General features: G+C 39.3%; 2 protein-coding genes and 1 long non-coding RNA gene across 3 annotated transcripts in view; 2 read left to right on the plus strand and 1 right to left on the minus strand.

Moving 5' to 3' along the window:
* Positions 1-6,928, plus strand: part of Mterf3 (mitochondrial transcription termination factor 3) — a 21,537-nt gene extending 14,609 nt beyond the window's left edge. Inside the window, exons 5-8 of the mRNA XM_010619591.2 lie at positions 608-755; positions 1,124-1,195; positions 2,339-2,500; positions 6,719-6,928. Of these exons, the coding sequence (XP_010617893.1) occupies positions 608-755; positions 1,124-1,195; positions 2,339-2,500; positions 6,719-6,913 (577 nt within the window). The 3' untranslated portion in view covers positions 6,914-6,928. The remainder of the gene's footprint in view (positions 1-607; positions 756-1,123; positions 1,196-2,338; positions 2,501-6,718) is intronic.
* Positions 1-10,244, minus strand: part of LOC117284631 — an 18,103-nt gene extending 7,859 nt beyond the window's left edge. The window contains exon 1 of the long non-coding RNA XR_004515727.1: positions 10,109-10,244. This is a non-coding gene — a long non-coding RNA (uncharacterized LOC117284631). The remainder of the gene's footprint in view (positions 1-10,108) is intronic.
* A 65-nt stretch (positions 10,245-10,309) lies between these two features.
* LOC104859099 (cytochrome b-c1 complex subunit 7) lies at positions 10,310-15,695 on the plus strand. Its single transcript, XM_010619590.3, has 4 exons — positions 10,310-10,404; positions 13,719-13,790; positions 14,708-14,874; positions 15,485-15,695. Exons 1-4 carry the CDS (start codon positions 10,386-10,388, stop codon positions 15,560-15,562), a joined length of 336 nt encoding a protein of 111 aa, XP_010617892.1. The 5' UTR covers positions 10,310-10,385; the 3' UTR covers positions 15,563-15,695.
* Positions 15,696-22,653: the final 6,958 nt, after the last annotated feature.

A 22,653-nucleotide genomic window follows, 5' to 3' on the forward strand; every position in this document is an offset into this window, starting at 1 on the left:
ATATATAGAGAATATATATAAAAGGACACTTTTATACTCTTAAAACTATTGGTATGTCTTTAAATTTTAAAAATTCAGTCATGTTATAGTTAAACTTTCTCAATTTTACTCTCATTTTAGACCATGTAAACCTAGGGAAATTTTTCAATTAACAAAATACACACTGAAAGGCTATAGTAAAAATTATTTGTGAAAATGCATATAAATAAACTAACAAATTTCTGTTTCAGCCTTGTTTGATCACCTTTGGTATATGGACTTCTCTATTTCTCACTTCTTTGGTTGCTCTTTTTTCTGATCTTAGCAAAAACAAAAAAATCTGAACAAAAGCTATTTAATTTTCCCCTACAGAGTCATATTAGTCCTATTAACTGAAGAAGGAATCTCCCCATTAGTGGATTTCAGGATAATTTTCTGTGTTCAAATGTAAGAGGAAACCATCTTAGAATTTGGAGGCTGTTTGTTCTGTTTTAATCCATATTTAGACCATTATTACAGAATGCTTTTATTTATCCTGTGTGTGTGTGTGTAGCCTTTTTGTAAAATACAGCTGGTACTTTGCAAAGTTAGTAAATGTTTGTCATATGTATGTTTATTATTTCTTTAGGGTGGCTTATCTGCAATCAAAAAATTTCAGTAAGGCAGACATTGTACAGATGGTCAGGAATGCACCATTTTTGCTGAGTTTTTCAGTGGAAAGACTGGATAACAGATTGGGATTTTTTCAGAAGGAACTTGAACTTAGTGTGAAGAAGGTAAAGAATGGAGATAATTTGTACATTTCCATGTCAGGTACATTTAGTAACTATTGAATCTCATGTTTCTAACAAAGAGCTAACCTTTACATATCCTGTTCATTCCTGCTATTGTACAAAATGAGTTTCCCCTCTAGGCTAAATATACAGCTGCATCATTTAATAATGTTCCGTCAAGTTGGCTCCTAAGGTTTTGTTTCAGTAATTTACTTTTTCTCAAATAGCCTTGAATTTATGTACTTCTGAGGTTCTTACCATTTCTCTGAGTCATATTTTAAGTTTTAGTTTTATATTCCTACTAATACTTTAGTTTTCCAAGCAAGTTAAATGTGCACATATAGTAATAATTGTTTTGTTCATAACCATAGACGAAAGATCTGGTTGTTCGTCTTCCAAGGCTGCTAACTGGAAGTCTAGAGCCTGTAAAAGAAAACATGAAGGTAGGACAGCTTTCAGCTTTTGAGCATTCAGTTTCTTTAAGTGTTGTCACAAAGAGAATATATTTGCCATTGTTGTCTTAAAACTAAAATTTAAAAGAAGTTATTTCTGAAATTAATAGAAACATATATAACAAGCACGTAGCAAGCAGTTTATCTTAGAAAATGGTCTGTTCCACAGGTGTTACATGAGTAAATTCCTTGTAGACACTTGTGCCCACGATCTTACAGTAATGTAGAGGTGTAGGGTAGATTCGGAAACTGCTCTTGTTGCCTGGCGCAAGAGGGTGGCTGTGTCTGAGTCTCCCTTAGCAGTCTGTGACACTGCCTTGTGTGCCTGTGGTGAGGGTCTTGCCTGTGTCTTGGGAGTTTGGAGGCTGGATTCAAGACTTTGCAGAGAGATTAGCAAACAGCACATCTCATCTCTCCTTGGAACCTTTGCCAGTTGACAGCTCTAGTTCTGTCACGAACATGCCCAACATTCCTTACTGTCCTTCGTCTTTTCCTTTGGTAGGAACCCAAAGCAACTGACTAGTTGGTATACAAAGTTGGAGTAGTGCATGAAGTTTTGTAAGGCCTATTTCCTGATGTGTTTTATATTCAGTCACTTCCTGGGAACATAGCTCCTGCCCTCATGAAGCCTAGAATCTGGGAGCTAAAGTACAGAGCCATCAGAACAATGGCTTGGTGGGGGAACACTGGGAACTATGAAAGTGCATGAAGGACCTACTCCCTATTGTGTTTAGTTTTATCAACTTTCTTGAATGTGTAATTTTCAGTCATGTTTATGTGGGTGTGCTTGTAAGCAGAAGCTCAAGAAATACTTGGAAAATCTTACTGCTGTGGTGTTTACGTCCAAGCTGTACAGATGCCTTCCCAGCCTGCCTTTATGTACTCTTATTTCATCTCATACTTGTGACGCTCCTGGTGATGTTTATGGTGATACCATGCTGTGAGACCCTTATTCTCAGGAGAGGGTTTTCAAATTGAGGTGACCCAACAAGCAGAAAGCCATAATTCCTGAGGGCATTGACATAGCTGTTCCTAGGTTTTAAAATGTCACTTTAAAAGAATCAATGTGTCCTCAGGCATAGTACCAAAACACTGTTTCTACTCATGACACATAGAAAATTTGCTTTCTTTTAGGTTTATCGTCTTGAACTTGGCTTTAAACATAATGAAATTCAGCATATGATCACCAGAATTCCAAAACTGCTAACTGCAAACAAAAGGAAACTCACGTCGAATTTTGATTATGTGCACAACGTGATGAACATTCCTCACCACCTCATTGTCAAGTTCCCACAGGTAACACAGCCACCAGCTCTGTGTGATGGCTGCCCTTGCCCTGCATTCAGGGCTGTGCACGCTGGGGGCATTGTGGAGTACTTGGGCGCACCACCTGAGGAGAACACTGATTGCTCAGTTCTACAAACTCCTAGTTCTGCTTGTAGGAATCAGGCAGAAGAATGTAGTCTCTCTTGTGTTTGCTCCCTTTAAATTAAAAGATCATTTTTTAATGCCAGGTGTACTTTGATTCACAGTCTCCATGCATTAACAACCTTATTGTAACAATCTCTTACAAAAACAAACATTTCCAGCTTGCCATAATGTCAAAGGTGTAGTTACATTTTCTGAGCTAATCAGACTTTCCTGTTCTTTGCCTCCTAAGTGGAATTACTTGCTGTTCACAGAAAAATTGTTTGAAGGCAGAAATGTTATCTGATACAAGGCCAAATCCCCAGTGCCTGAAACTGTGATAGCTGGCACTTGGTGGACATTCAGTACATAACAAATGTGTAATTGAATTTCATCGAAATGAGCCTTCTTTCCTGTTTGTCCTGTGAATAGGCACTCAGTTAAGTATATACTGGATGAATGACAGATTAAACTCCATTGACGTGATCCCTCTATTCAGTTCATTAGGCATGTTCCCATTTGTGATATAAAGATGGATAAAACAAATACAAACTTAACACAACTAGAGTAAGACAGCATTTGATCCAGTCCTTCATACATAGCAATATTTATTTGCCCATCATATTGTGAGAGACCCTTGGGAGCCTACAATTGTGTATTTGTCTGTAGAGCAGTTGTATGTAATCTTCATCTAAAAAGCAATGACAGTTTGTTTTTCCCTGGCTAGTGAGTAACTCAGTGACAGTAGATCAAGATCTTATCTTGTTCTTTTCAAACCTTAATGTCCTTATTCTTTCAATGATCAATAATCTATCTGGGCCATATCCAATGTAGATACTAAGGAAACAAAAATGAGACAAGGCCTGTGTCATGTAAACCTTGTTATCCAGAGTCATAGACAAGAGTTTCAAAAATATGATTGCTTTATGTGATGATAGAATCTTAACCAGAAGACTTACAGACAATTAATTCAATGTAGAAGTAAAAATAGGAATGAGAAAAAAAAAACATCTGTTGAGTGCTAACAGTGTATCAGCTCTATCTTTACCACTCTGCTTGTATTAACTCATAATTTGTAAACCACTATATGAGGTACTGTTAACTATCCCCATTTTACAAAAGAAGAAAGTGAGCATAGAGGGATTAAGTAACCTGTCCGAGGTTACCAAACTGCAAGAGGCAGAGCCAGGATTAGAACACTGGTATCTGAGTTAAAAAACCCAGGCCTTCTAGGTGTGGTGGTGCACACCTGTAATCCCAGCACTCAGGAGGCTGAGGCAGGAGGATCACTATTTTTGAAGCCTATCTGGGCTCCATAGTGAGTTCAAGGCCAGCCTGAACTACATAGGGAGATCCTGTCTCAAAAAACAACTAAAAAATAATAATGATAATCATAATAAAAATCCACACTCTACTGGGATATGCTGACATTCTAGAAGTGATATGCATCAGAAATGAATGGTACTTGCAAAGTGGGGAGAAACCTTCTTAGTAGATGGAACTATAAGCTGACGGATGCATCCCAATCACTTGTTTAAAGCCCATTCACAGAACTGTGGTTTCTAAATTGGGATTCATAGACTCCTACGGATGTGGGCCATATTGTTGACAAACCAAGCAGAAAAATAAACTTATTTATAGGAAAATACAATTAACAGTAAGGCTGTGAGAGAAGTGATACTGACTTTTAAATTTTTGGCAAGTGCTATAAAACTTGGTGATATGAAATTAATATTCTCGGGCCAGGGATTTAGCTCAGTGGTTCTGCTGCCTGGTTCGATAGTGCAAGGTCCCGAGTTCGACCCCTGGTACCAAAAAAGAAATTAATATTCTCATGGAGTAACAGTTCTGGTTGGCAGTATAACTAATTAAAATTAAGGAAAGAACTGTAATTTAGCTTTGATTCAGTTATTTTTCAAAAAGGAATGGTAAGTGAAGGAAAATACAAGGAGTTTCAGGGTACTATACATGAGGGAGTCACTGAAAGGGAATTGTGACGCTCAACAGCTAGGCCACACACACGAGAGGTCCGACAGGAGACTTCATTCAGGAAGCAGGAGCAGAGAGGGAGAAGGGGCAGAAGAAGGAACAAAGAAGGGAAGGTCCTTTTATCACTTTTGGGCTAAGCTATTGATTATTAATGAGGGGTGAGCTGCTTCTAACCTATCACAGGCCAGGTTGCTTTTATGGGTCCAGCCCTGCAGACACAGGTTTCAACTTCTCTGGACCACTGTGGCCTTGCGGGGAGGGAAACCAGAGATACGGGCATGAGGTCATTTTAGGAGCCAAGAATTACCAGGAGAATGCAGCCTGTGAGGCGGTGTCACAGCATACTTTAACATGACCAGTTCCCTAACTGTCACTGGCCTAAGGAAGGAGATTATATTCAGGAGCTCCTATACGCTTCTCTCTCCCCTCCCTCTGGTTTTCTGTGAAGGCAAAGTGGAGGTCCAACCTTAGGATAAGAGAGGATAGGTAGCTTGTACATTAGGGCTTTTGTTTTCTGTCCCTGAGACTAATGTATCATTAATAAGATGAAATTTTTTGTGACATTGGCAAAGTAGTCAATGGGCAGGCATTACCACCACCCAGTTTTATTTTTAAAGAGAAAAGGGCTGAGGACGTAGCTTAGTGGCCTCAACAAGGTCTTGAGTTTGATCCCCCGTACTGGGGAAAGAGAGAGGGAAGGAGGGAGGGAGACTCAGTCTGAGATATATCTTTGAACTGGGAAGAGCACACAATTCCCTAATGATAAAGTAACTTGAATCTTTGGAAAAGTACGCTAATATGTACTCACAAGCCAGGAAATGCTTCACTGTTGTTATACTTAGGAAAAAAAATTTTTTTTTTAAACCAGGGATTGAACTGCGGACCTCGCGCTTGCCATGCAGGCAGTGGAACCACTGAGCTAAATCCCGGGATTATAATTAGGAAATCAATCATAGTTTGGGAGCCTCAGTCATTTGTGGGGTTGTATGATAATTTTGTAAGCCAAGCGTCACTGCCTAGCATCCATACTTAAAAAAGTAAAACTGAAGCATTTTGCATCTTACAATAACAATGTGGTAGTGGGAATTTTGTTAACTAAAATGGCAGACTAGAGTGTCATTTGTTTTGCAGAGAAAGAAAAAGGTACTTTGTATCCAAAAGCACACCAACCTCATGCTGAGTTAACACCATGTACTTTTTTGGGGTCACTAGTCTCAAAGCAAACAAGTTTACAGCAATTTTTCAGAGTGTCCTTTCCAAGAGAGCTCTTGTTATTGTTTCCACTTGAAAACTGGGAAAGGGGTAGCAGGTGGGAGTCATGTGTCCTGCTGAGTGTTCCTGCTGTGTCTGGGGGGCGGGCAGGAGAGCTGAGGTCTCTGAGCTTCACCAGATTCTGGCAGGCTTCCCAAGCCTCCCTCCTGTTTTGTAGCAGGCTGTGAGGACAGGGCCTGCCTCTGATTCCTGCCCTTTCTTTCCCAGCTTGGTAACCCTAAGTGGATAAGATACACTTTCCCTAGCTGCTCCCAGACACATCAGATTCACTTCATTTTGATTCTAGTTGGGAAACAGCAGAAATTTAAAAGTTTGCAGATTATGAAATCTCAATTTTTTTTCTGACATAAATTTTGATTTCTAACATTGGTTCGTAACATTTAGTGGATGACAATCATCTAGAGCACTTGTAAAACCAATTTCTGAGCCCCACTCCCCAAGTTCCTGATGAAGTAGTGTGGAGTAAGACCTGAGGATTTGCTTTTCTAACACATTAACTCCTGCCCTGGGAGTAGTTTGTGTTCTCTGCCCACAGTGTAGCACTGAACTATTTTATTATTGTTTGTTGGTTGCTTTTGAATCCCTTTTTAATCATAATTGCTCATATAATGATTTTAACATGCCATTCATGTACTCGAGTGCTGATTTACACTACTAGCCCCTTTAATCGTAATATTTTTTCATTTTTTCTTTTAATCATAATTTCTTAACAAACAGTATTTAAATCTTCTGGCATTACATTTATTGAGGATATGGTCAGTACTTCATTAACTTACTAAAATAGCCTAGTAAATGTTAAAATATTTCATCTTTTATTGTAGTTTTGAACTTTTTTTTCTTTTTCAGGTATTTAATACAAGATTGTTTAAAGTCAAAGAAAGACACCTATTTCTTGCCTATTTAGGAAGAGCACAGTATGATCCAGCAAAACCTAACTACATCTCATTAGACAAATTAGTATCTATTCCTGATGAAGTATTTTGCGAAGAGATTGCCAAAGCTTCAGTACAGGACTTTGAAAAATTCTTAAAAACTCTTTAGCATTTGATGAATATTAAAAGTAATACTGTAAAATGAATGTATATATGTATAAATGAATATATTTATAAATAAACACCTCAGGTCTCAGGTGATACAAGAAAAAATGCCTTCTTGTTGTATATTGGGGTACATACTCTGGTAGATATTTCTTAGAGGTTCCTAGTGACTTAATTTTTGTTTGAGTCAACCATATCCTTCTAAGGAAGGAGAAAACTAATTACAGCAAGCATAGAGAAAGGGAAGGAGTTTCCTCTGTGCTGGCACTTTGTCATTCTGGTGAAGCTGGGAGCAGTAGTGATTTTTCTGCTCTTGCACCCACAGGTCTTCTAAAGTGGTTTTAATCCCAAGATGGCTCTATTTCCTTTGAAATGTCTAATAGCCAATACTCCAAAAGTGCTAAAAATAGATTCCATTTAGGATTATGTACAGTGTTTTCTTCCTAAGCACAGACATTCAAGGTTGCCCTCAGCTGGCTACTAAAAATCAGGAAATGGAAAGAAATAGGAAAGTTTGAAGATCAGAGGAATGCAGTGAGACATAGCAGCAGCCGTAATAAGCCTTTGACTTACTGCCAACACAAAGACTTATAATAGGAGTTGATAATTCCTCCTGAGTGCTTGCTTCTTTCTTTACAAAATGAGGCTTTATCGCACCTGCTTTAGGGTAGACCTGTTGGGTAGACTTAACATTGGTTGTGCCCGATGAGTCACGTGTGGTATTCACACACCTGAAAAGTCTCTTCCTATACTGACTTGGCCCAAATGGTTTGGTTGATGGGAAGTAATCAGGCAGAGGCTTGATGAGCATTTGCACACTGGGTCTTGTCCTCTTGGAATCTCTGCTCTTGGAGCCTGGAGCCACTACATAAAGAAGTCTGGTTATTGGAGAATTGACGTGGAGAGGAAAGTTCCTGGCTAAAGCCCTGCTGGTCCAGCCATGCCAACTGAACAGGTGTGAGTGAGGAAGGCACTGTATGTGAGTTTTCCAGCCTTACTACCCAAAACTACCCGGCTGGATTCAGATATTTCACTTATTCAGTCAACAGACATTTGAAAGCTGAAATACAGTGGTGACTGTGACATGGGTGTGTACTTTCATGAAATTCTTTAGTGGATAAGAGCAATAAACAGGAAACTAGAAGGTACAGCTTGGAGTCAGGTGAAACTAGCCTGCCTAGTCTTCCTCTGCCTCAGAACTTTACTCTGTCTTTACAGACAGCTCCCATGAGGATAAGCTGTGTAGCTATAATGAACAGTCATACAACAGCAGGTGCTTTAAACCCATAAAGATTTGTTACTTATATTTCCCTCACGACCACAAAGGTGTTTCCTCTTGGGTGATAACATGTTGATCTGTGCTGGATTTCTCTGCTGTGACTACAGTGTTGCCAGTCTATAGAAAGGGAAAGGTAGGGGCCGGGGATTTAGCTCAGTGGTTCGGTGGTCTGCCTTGCTAAGCGCAAGGTTCCGAGTTCAATCCCCGGTCCCCCAAAAAAGAAAGGGAAAGGTATGTGGAAAATTGCTCATAAGGATTTTTCTTTTCCCCAACACATCACATGGTTACACCTAATGTTTAAAGGAGTAAAGCTATAGGTTATACGTACGCCAGGTGAGATGGTTAAAAAACAAAAAACAACTATCAGCACACATCTGGGCTCCAGGCTTAATACCTGAAGGAGCTAAATTTTGTGACAGTCGTGGGTATCTGATCCCTTGACGTAGTTTTCCTTCTCTTCTCACTTGGACCTTAACCATACTAAAGGGTAAGAAGAATGAGTATACTGAATACCTCTGCTTGCCAGGCAAAGAGGCAATGTACCAATGTACAAATGTGTTGCATTTCTTTGTTTACGTTGGTAGTATAGGCTGAAAGCAGCCATCAGTGTTTAGGGCTGTGTGCAGGACTGAGTCATGAGAAATTGTGGTGGCAGAGAAGAGTAAAAAGGGAGAAGGCAATAGAATTTCATTTTATTTATTTATTTATTTTGGTACCGGGGATCAAACTTGCGTCCTTGTGCTTGCCAGGCAGGCAATGGAACCACTGAGCTAAATCCCCAGCCCTAGAATTTTAGAACTGGTATGTGACTTAGAGCATTAACATTTTGAATTTACCAGGAGAAGAGTTCTATACTGTCCGACCTCTCAACTGGAAAATAAAACCACCAAAAAAGATCTTGCTGGGTAGTAGTAGAAGCAACGAGTAACAGTCGTGCTAATTTCCTGGATGTTTTCTGTCCATAGATTTGTATGCATCAGCGTTCACCTTGAAAGTGGACAGATTATGCACTTTGTCCTCCTAAAGGTATATGTAAATTCTGTAATACATCTTAGATTTAGTATTTTAAAAACTTTTCTGACCTAACTTTCCATCAAAATGGCTTGATGTAATCATCAGCTGGAGAAACTAAGGAACAGAGATTTAGTATCTTTCCTGGATTAGCAGTGTAGGTTGGAAACTAGAATTAAAGGGGCTTGAATTTACTTCTGAATTCTCAGATTCTGAAATCTGTATTCTTCCCAGCCTTGTGCCCTTAGATAAGTTTACTCAACTTCTTTTTTTAGTACCGAAGTTTGAGCCATGGCCTTTCCATTGAGCTACATCCCCACCCCTTTCAAAATATTTTGAGAGAAGGTCTCCCTAAATTAATTGCCCAGAATAGGCTGGGCTGAAATTTGCAATCCTTCTACCTATCTCCTACAGTGCTGGATTACAAGCATGCGCCATTACATGTGAATAGTTGTTTAACCTTTCGAAGACAGCTTTCTCCTCTGTAATAGAGATAATTGTAGAACTTACATCATAGGATTAGAATTAAATGAACACACATTTGGTACTCCATATCTGAGAATTCTATCTCTGCGGATTCAACATACCACGGATGGAAAATATTTGGGGCATGTGCCTCTATACTGAACAGGTATACACTCTAGTTATTATGTCCTAAATAATACTGTATAACTACTTATATAGCATTCACACTGTATTAGGGGTAATCTAGAGATGATTTAAAGAATACAGGAGGACACGGTATGTAAGTAATATGCAAACACTACAACATTTTACACAAGGAACTTGAGCATCTAAGTAATTTCCCAGGTCCTAGAACCAACACTTTTCATTCTCCGCCTCCTGAAAAACATTTAACACGGTGCCTGGCTCCGAGGGCTCAATTAATATAGTACAAACTCCACTAACCTGGGCTAAAGCCGGGGCTTCCTAATTCCATTCCTGGTGTTTTCCCCCTCACCCACAAGGAAAGCTCCTTGAGCTGAACAAGGGCGCAAAAACTTTCAGCATATTCCATGGACCTCCGCCTGGGAGAGCAACACAGCAGGTGCCTAAATCAGCCGTCAGAGCTGCGCCTGCGTCGGCGTCCTCGCTTGCTACGCGACGCGACGTAAGGGGCCGCCCACAGGTCCCGGGGCGACCTCTAGGACTTACCCAGAAGCCCTCACTGCACGTTCGGGTCAAAATGGCGGGCAGGCCTGCTGGTAAGTGACTGGGGTCCCGCCTAGGTGGGCATCTTGACGCTCAGCCTTTTATTTTTGCCAGTAACTTGGACCTCTTCTGCTCTCTCGTTCCTAGCGTAAGGGAAAGTGACGGCTCCAGTACAGCTAAAAGGACGTGTTCTGTCGTTCCCAGGCCGGGCTTGCTGGACGGGGTGGGAGGAGGACGTCAGTGATGGTCCTCGCGGTGGCCCTCGAGTCCTTCCCCTTGGCTTTGCAAAGTTCAAGGTCATAGGATCTAATCAGCGGATGATTGACGTTCACTCAAAGCGAGTTGAATGCTTACAGTGAACTCTGCCCTGTCTTTTGCATGGGCTTCCTAAATTCTACCAGTGCGACTTCCTGTTTGTCCTTAATAAGACAGGCAAAGTGGTAGGAATAAAAGGATCGGAGACCCTCGTCCCTTGCTTCGCAATTAATAGAAATATAGGCAGCCGACACAGGTTGATAGTGATACTTCAAGTCAACCTTGGTTTTTCTGGAACTAAGCTTGATCTGTCAGTGGAGAAACTTGACCTTATCATAGGTAGGCACGAGAATTTAGACGCCTTTATTATGAACTGGAATGCAGAAACTGTCGGAATATTTAAAAACAACGTGCTTCTCAACTACTGTAGCGCCCCCCCCCCCGCCGCCTCCCGCCAGCTACTCTCTGCTCTCTGGCAGTTTAAATTGCAATAGCTTTAAAAACAATACTGTGCTCTTCTCCCCAGTCCCCTGCAATTGTGAAACCAGTAGAAAACATCAGATTGTCATGTAAATCTGTTAATGTAAATGACATTGAGGTTTTTTGTGGGTGGAGAAAACGTTTAGGAGAAAACATTTAAGACTTATTTCATTAGCTTGATAAATATTTAAGGAGTTTTATTAAATTCAAGGCATTATATTTCTGTGCTGTTTGGGAAGCACATAGACCTACTTTTACTAACAATCTCTGACTTGGCTAGTACCATTTCTGCAAGGCCTGCTCCTTTTCTGCAACAACTGGCATATCACAAATAAAACAAGCAGGAGAGTACCTGGCACATAAGTGTTCGGTGAATATTAACCATTATCAAAATCACTGGTAATTATGTTCGCAATCAACTTCTACAAGTGTGTTTTATTTTTATTTATTTGTTTGTTCTTTTGGTTTTTTTGAAACAGGGTCTCACCACATAGTTCAAGCTGGTCCTGGATTCATTATGCAGCCCAGGCTGGCTTTGGACCTCATGGTGAACAAATATGTTTTTAAATTGTTGACTTTTGATGCTTTTTTTGAAGAATTTTGTACATGGCTCTTAATTTCCAAGGAGATTTGCCAAAACCGTGTAATCTGGTATGTTAAGGAGTAGGGGGGCAGGAGTTAAAGTAAAAGGACAGCTTGTTTCTCTTCCTTGATAAGGGGTTAGATCTAGCCAGAAATTTAAAAGAAAATTTAAACTTGCTCTGCCTTCCCATCTGTACCACATCTCCCCTCTAACATCAGGCACTGTCACGTTGTTCATAGACCCTAGTGCATTCGTGACAAACCTGTGGCACATGTGACACAGAGCCCCCTCTCTATCAGCATGCAAGCCAAGTCACCCCAGCAGTCGAGCATCAGATGGATATTTGGGTTTAATTGCAGTCTTGGCACTTTGCAATAAATAAGGGTGTGGTTTGCCATCACTGCCCTAGTGGGCTCAGCCTTTTTCCCCATGGTGTTTTAATAGTACTTATTTCTCCTCCGTGTTCAAATATTCATTTCCTTGATGGAAAATTATTTAGTTGGGAGGAGGAAAATGACCCTCTTTAACCAATCCATATTAATGTTTAAATGACTAATGGTCTAAAAATCTTTCCAGAAATGCATATATTGTAAAAGGTCTTGGCCAAGAGACCTAATGGTAATGTAGACTAAAAGGTTTAGATGATGAGTCTGCAAACCTGCCAGAGCATCCTAAAATCTCATTCCTGTTTTCATACAATTCTACCACCTTTGAACAGAAAAAATTTAGTTAACCCCGAAAAGCTAAATATTCTATTTTTGAAGCTACAAATGATAAGTGTTCCGAGTCCCTTTCCTGTCTCCCACCCCCTCCATTCTGATGTACATAAAGGGACACATGCACTTGGAATATCAGACACTGAGAAGCTGAAGTGGCAGTGATTGTACCTATGAATCTTTTGTATATTAGGTGATGGAGTCACCTTTTCCTCTTATGACTTGCTACTAATTTTTTACCTGCAGTCCCTTTTGCTCATAGCTAAAATAGCAACTGCTTATCTACGGATATAGTATATAAGCTTTTTATTTCATTAAGTTTATTGGTACCTTTTAGGTGTACAGTAGAGTCACATTTATCATTGGGATCTTGTACCTTCACGTGATAGGTCTTGGTTCTCCTTTTTTCCCCATACTCCTGCCCTCCTTTCACCCCCCTACCCTTTCCTAAAAGACTTTGTTTCCATTTCTAATATTTTTTCTTTTCCCTTCTTTCCTTTCCCCTACCCATCCCACTTCCCCTACTCCTTTAACCCATTTCTTCCTATTTCACATTATCCGTTATACAATTTGAACCTTATTTACACTTAGTTTTTCACACCAGAGAAACTATTTGGTATTTATACATGTGTGTCCTGTTTATTTCACTTGAGAGTATGGCCTCACTATGCATCCATTTACCTATAAATGACTCTAGTTTTTCATTCTTTATGGCTGAGTGGTACTCCACCCACGTCTTCTTTATCCAATCTCCAGTTAATGGGCAGTTGGGCTGTTTCCAAGTTTTAGCTATTACAAACTGCCTCTATAAATATGGGTGCACATATATCACTGTGGTATGTTCCTTTTAATTCTTTTGGGAAGATACTCAGCAGAGGGAGAGTTGGGCCAAATGGGACCTCTAATTCTAGTTTTTTGAGGTATCTCTACATTGATTTCCACAGTGGTTGCACCAGTCTGCACTCCCACAAACAGTGGAGAAGGGTTCCTTTCTTCCCACATCCCCACCAGCATTTGTTATTGATTGACTTCTTGATAGCAGCCATTCTTCCTAGGGTGAGATGGAATCTCAGTGTTGTTTTCATCTGCATCTCTCAAGTGACCAGTGATATTGAACATTTTTTCATATATTTATTTACTGCTTTTATTTGAGAAGTATCTGTTCATTTCAGATGTCCATATTTGGAAGGAAATTCCTTCTGTTTTTAAAAAGATAACTAAGTACTGGTTGTGTTGTTCATATAAATAAGTGAACTGTAACAACTAACATAGTGTGTGTGATCCCTGGTACTACCCCCCCCCAAAAAAAACAACTAACTGTGATAATTATCAGTTGCAGCATCAGGCCGGTGGCTGGAAGGTATACGGAAATGGTATTACAATGCTGCAGGATTCAATAAGCTGGGTAAATATCTGTACTTTCTTTTGCCTTTTGTGGGGAGGGGTTGTTGTTTTGTTTTGTTTTTGCTTGTTTTGAGAAGAGAGGAATAAACTCCTTTAAAATGTTTGAGGGGAATGATTTGTGGTAGCTAATTTCCTTATTATATTTTCCCTTTCTTACCACTTTAAAATTAAAAATTTAAGGGCCCTGGGGCCGGGGATTTAGCTCAGCGGTTCGGTGGCCTGCCTTGCAAGCACAAGGACCTGAGTTCAATCCCCGGTACCAAAAAAAAAAAAAAAAAAAAATTTAAGGGCCGGGGTGTAGCTCAGTGGTTCTGCCACCTGCCTCACAAGCAAGCTCGAGGTCCTGAGTTTGATCCTCAGTACCAAAAAAAATAAGTAAAAATTACAATTAAAAATTTAAGTTATACTAACATTGAATGTGGAGATGTTTTTTTCAAATACTGAAATTGTCTCATCTTTACATTAATATGATTTGTGAGCTTTTTGTAGAACTTTATAATTTTCTCTGAGCTTCATCTTTTGTTCTTGAAGTTTAATAGAAGCATCATTAAATGTTACTGGTTCCTTAGTACACTGTGATTTTAAGATTCTTTAGTATCTTGAATTCAGATTTAAAGTACAAGAAAGAGATATGATTTATTGATGTATACTTAAGGACAAGGTAAACATTTTAAATATTTTCAAAATTAGTTTAGATGAAATGTGTCTTCTGTGGTGGTGCTTTCTAAAAGACCTATCCATTTAAAGTAATAACTCATTATGTGTATGAAATACTTTGAATTTCCTTCATACCTGGTGATTTGAACTTTGGGTATTTCCCTCACTTTGAAGTTATAACTCAGATATTTTATTCTTTGTTTTTTAATCCCTGATTATTGAGTTGCATGTTCAATGTAATTTTTTATTTTCTGTTAACAGGCTTAATGCGTGATGATACAATATATGAAAATGAAGATGTAAAAGAAGCCATAAGAAGGCTTCCTGAGAACCTTTATAATGATAGAATGTTTCGCATTAAGAGAGCATTGGACTTGAGCCTAAAGCATCAGATCTTGCCGAAAGAACAGTGGACAAAATATGAGGAGGTAGAACAGCTTTTAAGTCCTGGAGTTTTAGAAACATGAAGCATTCATTTGTACAGTCATTTAGAATTCTCAGAGTTGTGTCAAGTAAATATTTTTTCAACAGCCAGTGAGGTTAAAAGAGTTGTTAGCTCTGCCTTAGAGAAAAACATGTTGAAACTTAGAGGTAGAGTAACTCTTCCAGAATCACAAAGCAAATCTCTACTAGACCAAGACTAGAATCCAGATCTTCTACCTTGTAGGCTATTGCTGTTCTCCCTGTACATTCTGCTTCCTATTCAGATGAAAAGAGTTTAGTGTTCATGTGAAGCCCGCCCGCTGAATGGCCCTCAGTCCTTCAAACTGCGCCAAAACTGGGCAGAGATCTGTGGGGACTCGTTCATTTGACTTTTCCAATAGACTTTCCTCTCATAATCTTATCAGAGAAACAGTATATGTGGGTTTGTTTTACATTTTAAATAGCCAGTAGTTTTTAGTCTGATTGAGAATATTTTCTTAAGCTGAGAATGGAAATACTTGATTTTCGTGAACTTCACTTGTTTAAGACCTATTATTTGGAATATATCAGAATGCGGTAGTAGGATGTAATACTATTCTTTTATTCATTCTTTAGGATAAATTCTACCTTGAACCATATCTCAAAGAGGTTATTCGGGAAAGAAAAGAAAGAGAAGAATGGGCAAAGAAGTAATCAGTCACATAGTTGAAATCTGTGGATGCAGCTGTCCTCAAAATACTTCTATGAACTTGATTAAGCCTGAAACCTAATTTAAGAATTATTTAGTCTTCAGACATCCTACTTTAAATAAATGTCTGAGTAATCATTGTTGTAGTTTTTTTTAATTCTAAGTCTTATCAAGACAGCTACCAACTCACTTCATCTTTCACAGTTCTTTCCAAACGTCTGACATATTTTTAGTCAATGTTAACTGCTGCTTAGAGATGAGACCACTTCAGTCTTCCCCAGTACCTGTCCGTAGTGAGGGGTGTAACTTTACGCTAAGCAGAGTCATCACTGATAGATTGCCTTCGTAGCTCAGCAAGATATTTGGAAGCCACATCAGGCCAGACTTGCTGGTATGAGGTGGGGCAAGAAATGAGTACCACTGCCTCACAAGTGCAAGGTCCTGAGTTCAGTTCCTGGTACAGAACCAAAAAAAGAAGTACTAATGACTTTTTCTTGAAGTACACAGAGCACTCAAGCAGATAGCTCTCAGCTTCAGAAGTAAATGAATGAAAGAAGGGAGAATTCACTTCCTGGTTTGTCAGGACTGAGAATCAGCCTCTTCCAATGCTGCTCTCCATATAGATTTAATTTAAAACCTGTCACTTAAGAAAAACTTACATATGCACCCTGGTATAGGTATGTATGAGTTGTGTAGATAGATATATATGTATATATATATATGTGTGTGTGTGTTCCTATGCTAATATGTAGGTTAGGAAACAAAGTAGACATTAGAAAGGGAGATGATAGTACAAATTATCCTTCCTCTTAAATCATTGTTATAAAGTATATTAAAGGGTTAGATACTAGTCAAAAGTTTTAAGATTATAGGCTAATTTTACAATAGAAATTAAATGTAGTATCATTGATAGGGAAAACTTTTAATAGCAAAAACCTAGGAAATGTCACAATGTAAGATAACTCCTGCCCTTTGCTCCTTTAGTTCAGAAATAGCCTGCCTGGGAGGCATCTAGTCTCCCTCAGAAGTTTTGCAAATGAAAAGAACCCTTGTTAGCTTTGCTGACTAAACAGGCTCCCTTCCCCTTGACTAGTATAGATAACTAAATCTTAAAGGTAACCTCCCCTAACAAAGAAGTGCTACTTCTGGGTTGAAATTCAACTGCCTTGCCACCATGTTTTGAATATCAGCAATGTGGACAGTGGAAATGCAATGTAACCACTGAGTGAGATCAGGGCTGTAAAACTTTACAAAAGGGGGAAGTTGCAGCTGAGCACTGGGTCGATCTGGGCACCACCATTAGGTGTAATGATCCCCATCAATGGAGTAAACTTTTGTTATTTTTCTTCCATTCTGCTGCCTCTCTGTGTGTCTCTTGCCAATTCCTTCTGTAACATCATCATTCCCACCTCGGAATTGTGAGATTCTTTCCTTGGAGGTGAACAGTCCAGGACCTGGAGGACCTACCTGCCCACAGTCACTGCTGTGTGTGCCTGATTGAGATCCTTCCTCACAACATACAGTAACAGGATGAGAGACAAGATTTGTATTTAAAATTCATAATCAAAATGTGCAGATATACTTAACACTTTTTTCCACAAAAAAGATAATTTGAAAGATTATGTTTGACTTTTGCAACAAGATCATAAGTGCATCTTTTAAAAGGTGTGCTGAAATACTAGCTTCATTGTATTCCCTAAGAGCCTCTGATACTCAAGACTGTTTTGAAACATCTGTCCCGAAAATTACTCTTAAATGCATTAGGTCCTCACTTGATCATGATTTTGCTCATAGAGAAAATCGGTTCTTTAACAGAACTCTGTGTATGTGATACTGGGCTGGAATCTAGGGAACTGTGTGTGTATACGTGTGTGAGAGAGATACTGGGATGGAATCTAGGGGTACTCCCTCCCTAGCTTCCAGCCTAGGAAGCTGCATTCACAGCTGAGCTATATTCCCAGCCCTTTCATTTTTAGATAGGAGCTCTTATTTTCCCAGGCTGGCTTTGAATTTACAGTCCTGCCTCAGTCTTTACAGCAGTGATTACAGGTGTGCTCTGTTATGCCCAGCCAAGCTCTTTAATATTTAGGTGCTGTTAACAAATAAAGGCAGTGCTAAAAGATGGGATCAAACAGCTGAGCAAGGTTGAGGTCTAAGATGGGGTGTGGAGCTATCCCCCTGCTTATGGGAGAACGTGTGGAAGACAACAGGGCAGAAGAAGTATGCAGTTCTTTTGAAGCCATAATATTTTACATCAGTGTTTGCACTGTTAAAATTGTTCTGCTTGTTACAGAGAATAAACAAGTATTTGGTTCACTGGGAGACTGAGAACTTGTTAATGTGTTGGTGAAATGCTTTCATTTGAAAGAGGGATCTTTCGTATTATCAAAAGCTATCCTGTCTGAACAGTCACTGCGAGAGTGTCTGAAACAGGCATCTGTCATCCTGGAGACAGAATAGGATAGTGACTCAATCGAATCTGGATCAGACCACACAGTTCTCTATTTGTTCACTTACTGCATAACTCTAGGAATGCAATTAAACCTCTCTTTGCCTCAGTTTCCTCAGCTCAAATGTGGGGCCCATGATACAACCTACTCTACAGGCAGGGTCGGTGTGATAACTCACTACAGTGTATGTCAAGCATTCAGCACATTCTGGCACATAGTAAGTGCTCTGTGAGGGTTAGTCTCTGTGACTGGAGGGGAGGTAAGTAATTTGGGAAAACACTGAGTGCCATCGAGTCTTAATGGCTGACAGGTAGCCAAGGTCCGGGTGCTCTCTTCAACCTCTGGCTCCTATGAGACGCTCTCATTTTGGGTCCATCTATTCCTCTTGGATGTCTGACCTTTATACATGAAGTACCCATCACCTCAGGTGGAAAGAGGAGTCTAGGATCTGTGTGACTCCTTGGCTTAGGTTGGAGACTCCTAAGACTGTCTCCTAGCTTTGCCCTTTAGATTGGCAGTTTTCCAACTTCCAGCATTTGCTTTAAAGTGTTTTGGTATCTTTTGTCCAAAACTTGAGATTGGTCTAGGCTTTGAGTATGTGCTTTCTGTAGACCTTGAAGGCAGATAAAGAATGTGTTATGAGAAGTAGCTCATGTTCTATTTTTTTTTCTTTTCTTTTTAACTGTACTTTGCAGTTCCATCCACAAAGCAGAGCTGGCTTATGTTCACTGTGGTAGTGCACTTCATAGAATCACTTAGCCTACATGTTGCCAAGGTGTAGCAGAGTAAAGCACACTGAGGCCTCAGCCCTTCTCTCCCAGTTCCAAATTCAGTATCTCCCAGAAATATTTAATAACATTCCTGAACTAAATTCCCAAAATGCTAGTTCAGAAATCTTCACTAGCTGCACTTTTTCCATTTTAAAATTCTAGAATCTTAGTAAAATCCAAAATGTAGATTGTGATAATTTCATGTAGCTGTTTGAGGACCTACTTTTAACGTTATCAGCTGTGTGTTAATTCTGACATGCTAAAAAGACCCAGAAATAGAATAGAAATCGGGCCAAAGCACAGAGTTCCTGTAGTCGTAATAGGCATCCCAGATTCACAAACAACATGCTGTTTTAAAAATACAGACATCTTGTGCGTGGCTTTGAAAATTACCAAAGTGCTTGGAACTAAAAAGTTAGGTGAGCATGAAAACTATCATAACCAAATGCTTGACAGCCTGGTAGATAGAGTAGATGGGTTAACACTTGATGGGCAGCCCTCAGTTTAGGACCTGTAGCAAGAGACAAATACAGTTAAAAGGTGAATGAGAGCTCAGAAAACAGCCCCTGTATTAGAACAAGGACAGGAGTTCTGCCATTAGGTGGCGACACACTACAAGTTTTCCACTTGAAGGTGTGGCACACCACCAGAAGATTTATCCCTTCTGTACCCTCACCAATTCTTTCCCCTTAATTTTTCAGGGTGACAACACCTTAGAGGTTTATGGCTATCAGGAGAATTTACTACTAAGCTATATACTGATGTAATGAAATCTAATATATTCTGTGCAATGAATTATGAGATGTTATTTAGTTTGGGGATTTTATTACTTCAATCAGTTATGACCATATTTCCTTTTACATGCTTGCTCACTCTTTAAATATACCAGATGACTATATAAGGAGCACCTAATAAAATCTGTACATGTTAAAATATAAATGCTTTAATTTATTTGCCATAATTTGTTTAAATTCTGGTTATATGTATGTTTGTGTTAAAAATTGTAACATGTTAGAATCTAAGACTTCAAATCAGATAGGACCTCTGGGTTATATTTTGCTAAGAGATTTTGTGGCATGTATTAGCAATTCAACAGGAAGAAGACCAAAGTCCTTACAAGGTAAATTTTTAGCACACACGCCAAGAAGTCTGTTAATATTTGAGTGGTTTATGACAAACTATTTAAATAGTCATGCTGGATTCAGACTCTATCCTCCTACAATAGAAGGAATGCATTATTTGTTTAACTTTGTATTTTAATACATTTGCCTATTTTTTATGAATGCCAGAGATGTAATTTTAAAATACAGTCATGCTGGATTCAGACTCTATCTCCTACAATAGAAGGAATGCATTATTTATTTAACTTTGTATTTTAATACATTTGCCTATTTTTTATGAATGCCAGAGATGTAATTTTAAAATAACCCCCTGTGAAAATTCTGGTAATATTATTCAACTGAATCGGTGTTCTGTTAATATTCTATTTTTAAGAGAAATTTATACATATCTATGAAACCTGTATTTGCAAGCCAAACCAAAAGAGATAATTATTTGTTTTAAGAGAGTCAGCTTGCAATTTCTTTCCTATGTGTGCATTTAAACTGTGGTTTGCCATGAAAATGAAAAGTTGGATTCTAAGGCCAAGAATTTGGCAAGGTCATTAGCCTTTGTAGAGGGTTTCTTTAGCTGTCAGATGAAGAGGTTTGACTATAAAGTCTTTAAGACTCATTAAGACTCAGTACCATACCACACTGGCCTTGTAATTTAGTTTATGCAGTTTGTTGTTATTTTGAACTAATATTGATGAGATACAAGCTTTGTACCCGGCACTGTTTTTATATTGTGTCTTTTCATTTTCCTGCCACTTTCTAGCATAGATATTATGCCTATTGTATGAACGAAGACATTGGGCTTTAAAAGTTTGTCTCACCCTATCTTATTATATAATTTTGTGGAGCTTTTGGTGAAGGGTCTATGTTTTTATGTTCCAGACTGGTGGAAGCTAGATAGAGAACAGGGTTTCTCCAGCACAGTTGACATTTGGGGCTGGATAGCTCTTTGTTGTGGTACATTCTAGAATACTTAACATCACTGGATTCTACAAACTAGATACTGGTACCACCCACTGTCCCTAGTTGTAAAATCAAAAATGTTTCTAGATATTGCCAAATATTCCTAGGGGAGCAAAATTGCCCCCACTTGAAATCCAACATCGTAAGAGATAGAGAGAAACCAAGAAGGTGGAGGCAGATACACTGTCAAATATATGCATATGTGAATGAGATGTTAATTATCTGTAATCAGTAGGCATTAGGTGCTGTGGAAACGTGGAGAAGGGAAAGCAACTCATCCCGGATGCGGGTCATGGAAAACCCTTTGACAACTTAGCTGATTCCAGATAGTGAACAGAGGAAAATGAGCAGGAAAAGCTCAGAGGCAAAATCTAGGTCTTATATCTATGGAGTGACAAATGTCAGCTGGGGAGACGTAGGAGATGAAATGTGAAAGACACATGGTGCACTGAGCTGCTTGGACCCCATCCCGGGAGAAGCACAGTGTGGCTTGATGTGGGAAAGCGAAGATGTAGGGTCTAGGGGGACAAATATTTAGTTTCTTAATACTTAATGGCCAGTTTGTTGTTTAAAACTTTATACTTCTCAAAGCAATCTGTGAGAGTTCTTTTCACTGCCTCTCTGCCTACATTGACGGAATGATCTCATTGGAAACAATCTTTGTGAATTGGTTGGAGGAAATTTCTTGTTTAAATTTGCATTTCTTGGATCGGGTAGACATTTTTTCATATACTGTTATCAAGTTGTTTTCCCTTTTTCATCAATCGTGTTCATATCTTTATGTGTCTATTTTCATTTTCATACTTTTTTCTTATTTGTTTGGTTTCCCTCTTAGCTTACCTTTCCTCCTCAAATGTGGACCAATTCTTATCTATTTGTATAAGATCTTTATATATTTAGACAGTACTCCTTTTACTCAAATTTGCTGAGACAATATTATTTTGTTGTTTTGAATTTTGGCTATATTTTAATGCCTTTTCAACTTTGTTCATGGTGGTTTTTGTCAAATGGAAGCTTCTCATTTTTATGTAGTACAAACTATCAATCTTCTCCTCTGTGGTTTCGCCTTTAAGGTCTTGCTTTGAGAAGTCCTCCCTTTGCTCCAAGGTTATATACATACCCAGTGAGGTTTTCATCCAGTACTCTCAGCTATTAGAAGCCAAACCATAAAGCTTCAATCTCCAGGGGATTCAGTCATATGGTGTGAGCAAAGTATATTTGAGAGATACTAGGAGATCCACTTGACAAGGTTTGACAATCGATTACATGTGCAGGGGACTGGGGTTCAGAGAAGGATGTGGAAGGGATCTACTCACGGGACTGTTCAGGAGGGCGCAGGCTAGTAATCAGCCCCTTCTGTGAGTTGTGGTGCTGCAAGATGGTTCACCATTGCTGGCTATTTCGGATCCATGCTGTCCTCCTCCATCCTGCTCTGCACCTGAGAGGCCTGTGTGGACTGGACTAGGTCAGCAGACACTCTTCTTCTGCTTCCTGCTTGGGTTTTTGTCCAACCATCGAAGCAACTGTTAGAGAGGGCGGATGAGAAAGACCAGGGTGTTTATTCCCCAGCTCTCTCCTTGCTTGGCAGTGGCTGGCACTGATTACACTGCTCTGCAGAGAACTGCAGCATTATCCAACAGCTCCTCTCAGGATCTTAGCGGCTTTCCCCCTGCCTTTGCTATTCCTATCAAAGCTGGCTGTCCTTTTCCTTCGCTGACCTGAATGTCCCATCCTTTCCTACCAGAGCCCTGACTCACACAGACAGAGTAAGCCCCTAAATAGCTGCGTTGTCCCCTGCAGC

The sequence above is a fragment of the Fukomys damarensis genome, unplaced genomic scaffold, assembly GCF_012274545.1.
Source record: "Fukomys damarensis isolate Sample0158 unplaced genomic scaffold, DMR_v1.0_HiC HiC_scaffold_5, whole genome shotgun sequence".
NCBI lineage: Eukaryota > Metazoa > Chordata > Mammalia > Rodentia > Bathyergidae > Fukomys > Fukomys damarensis.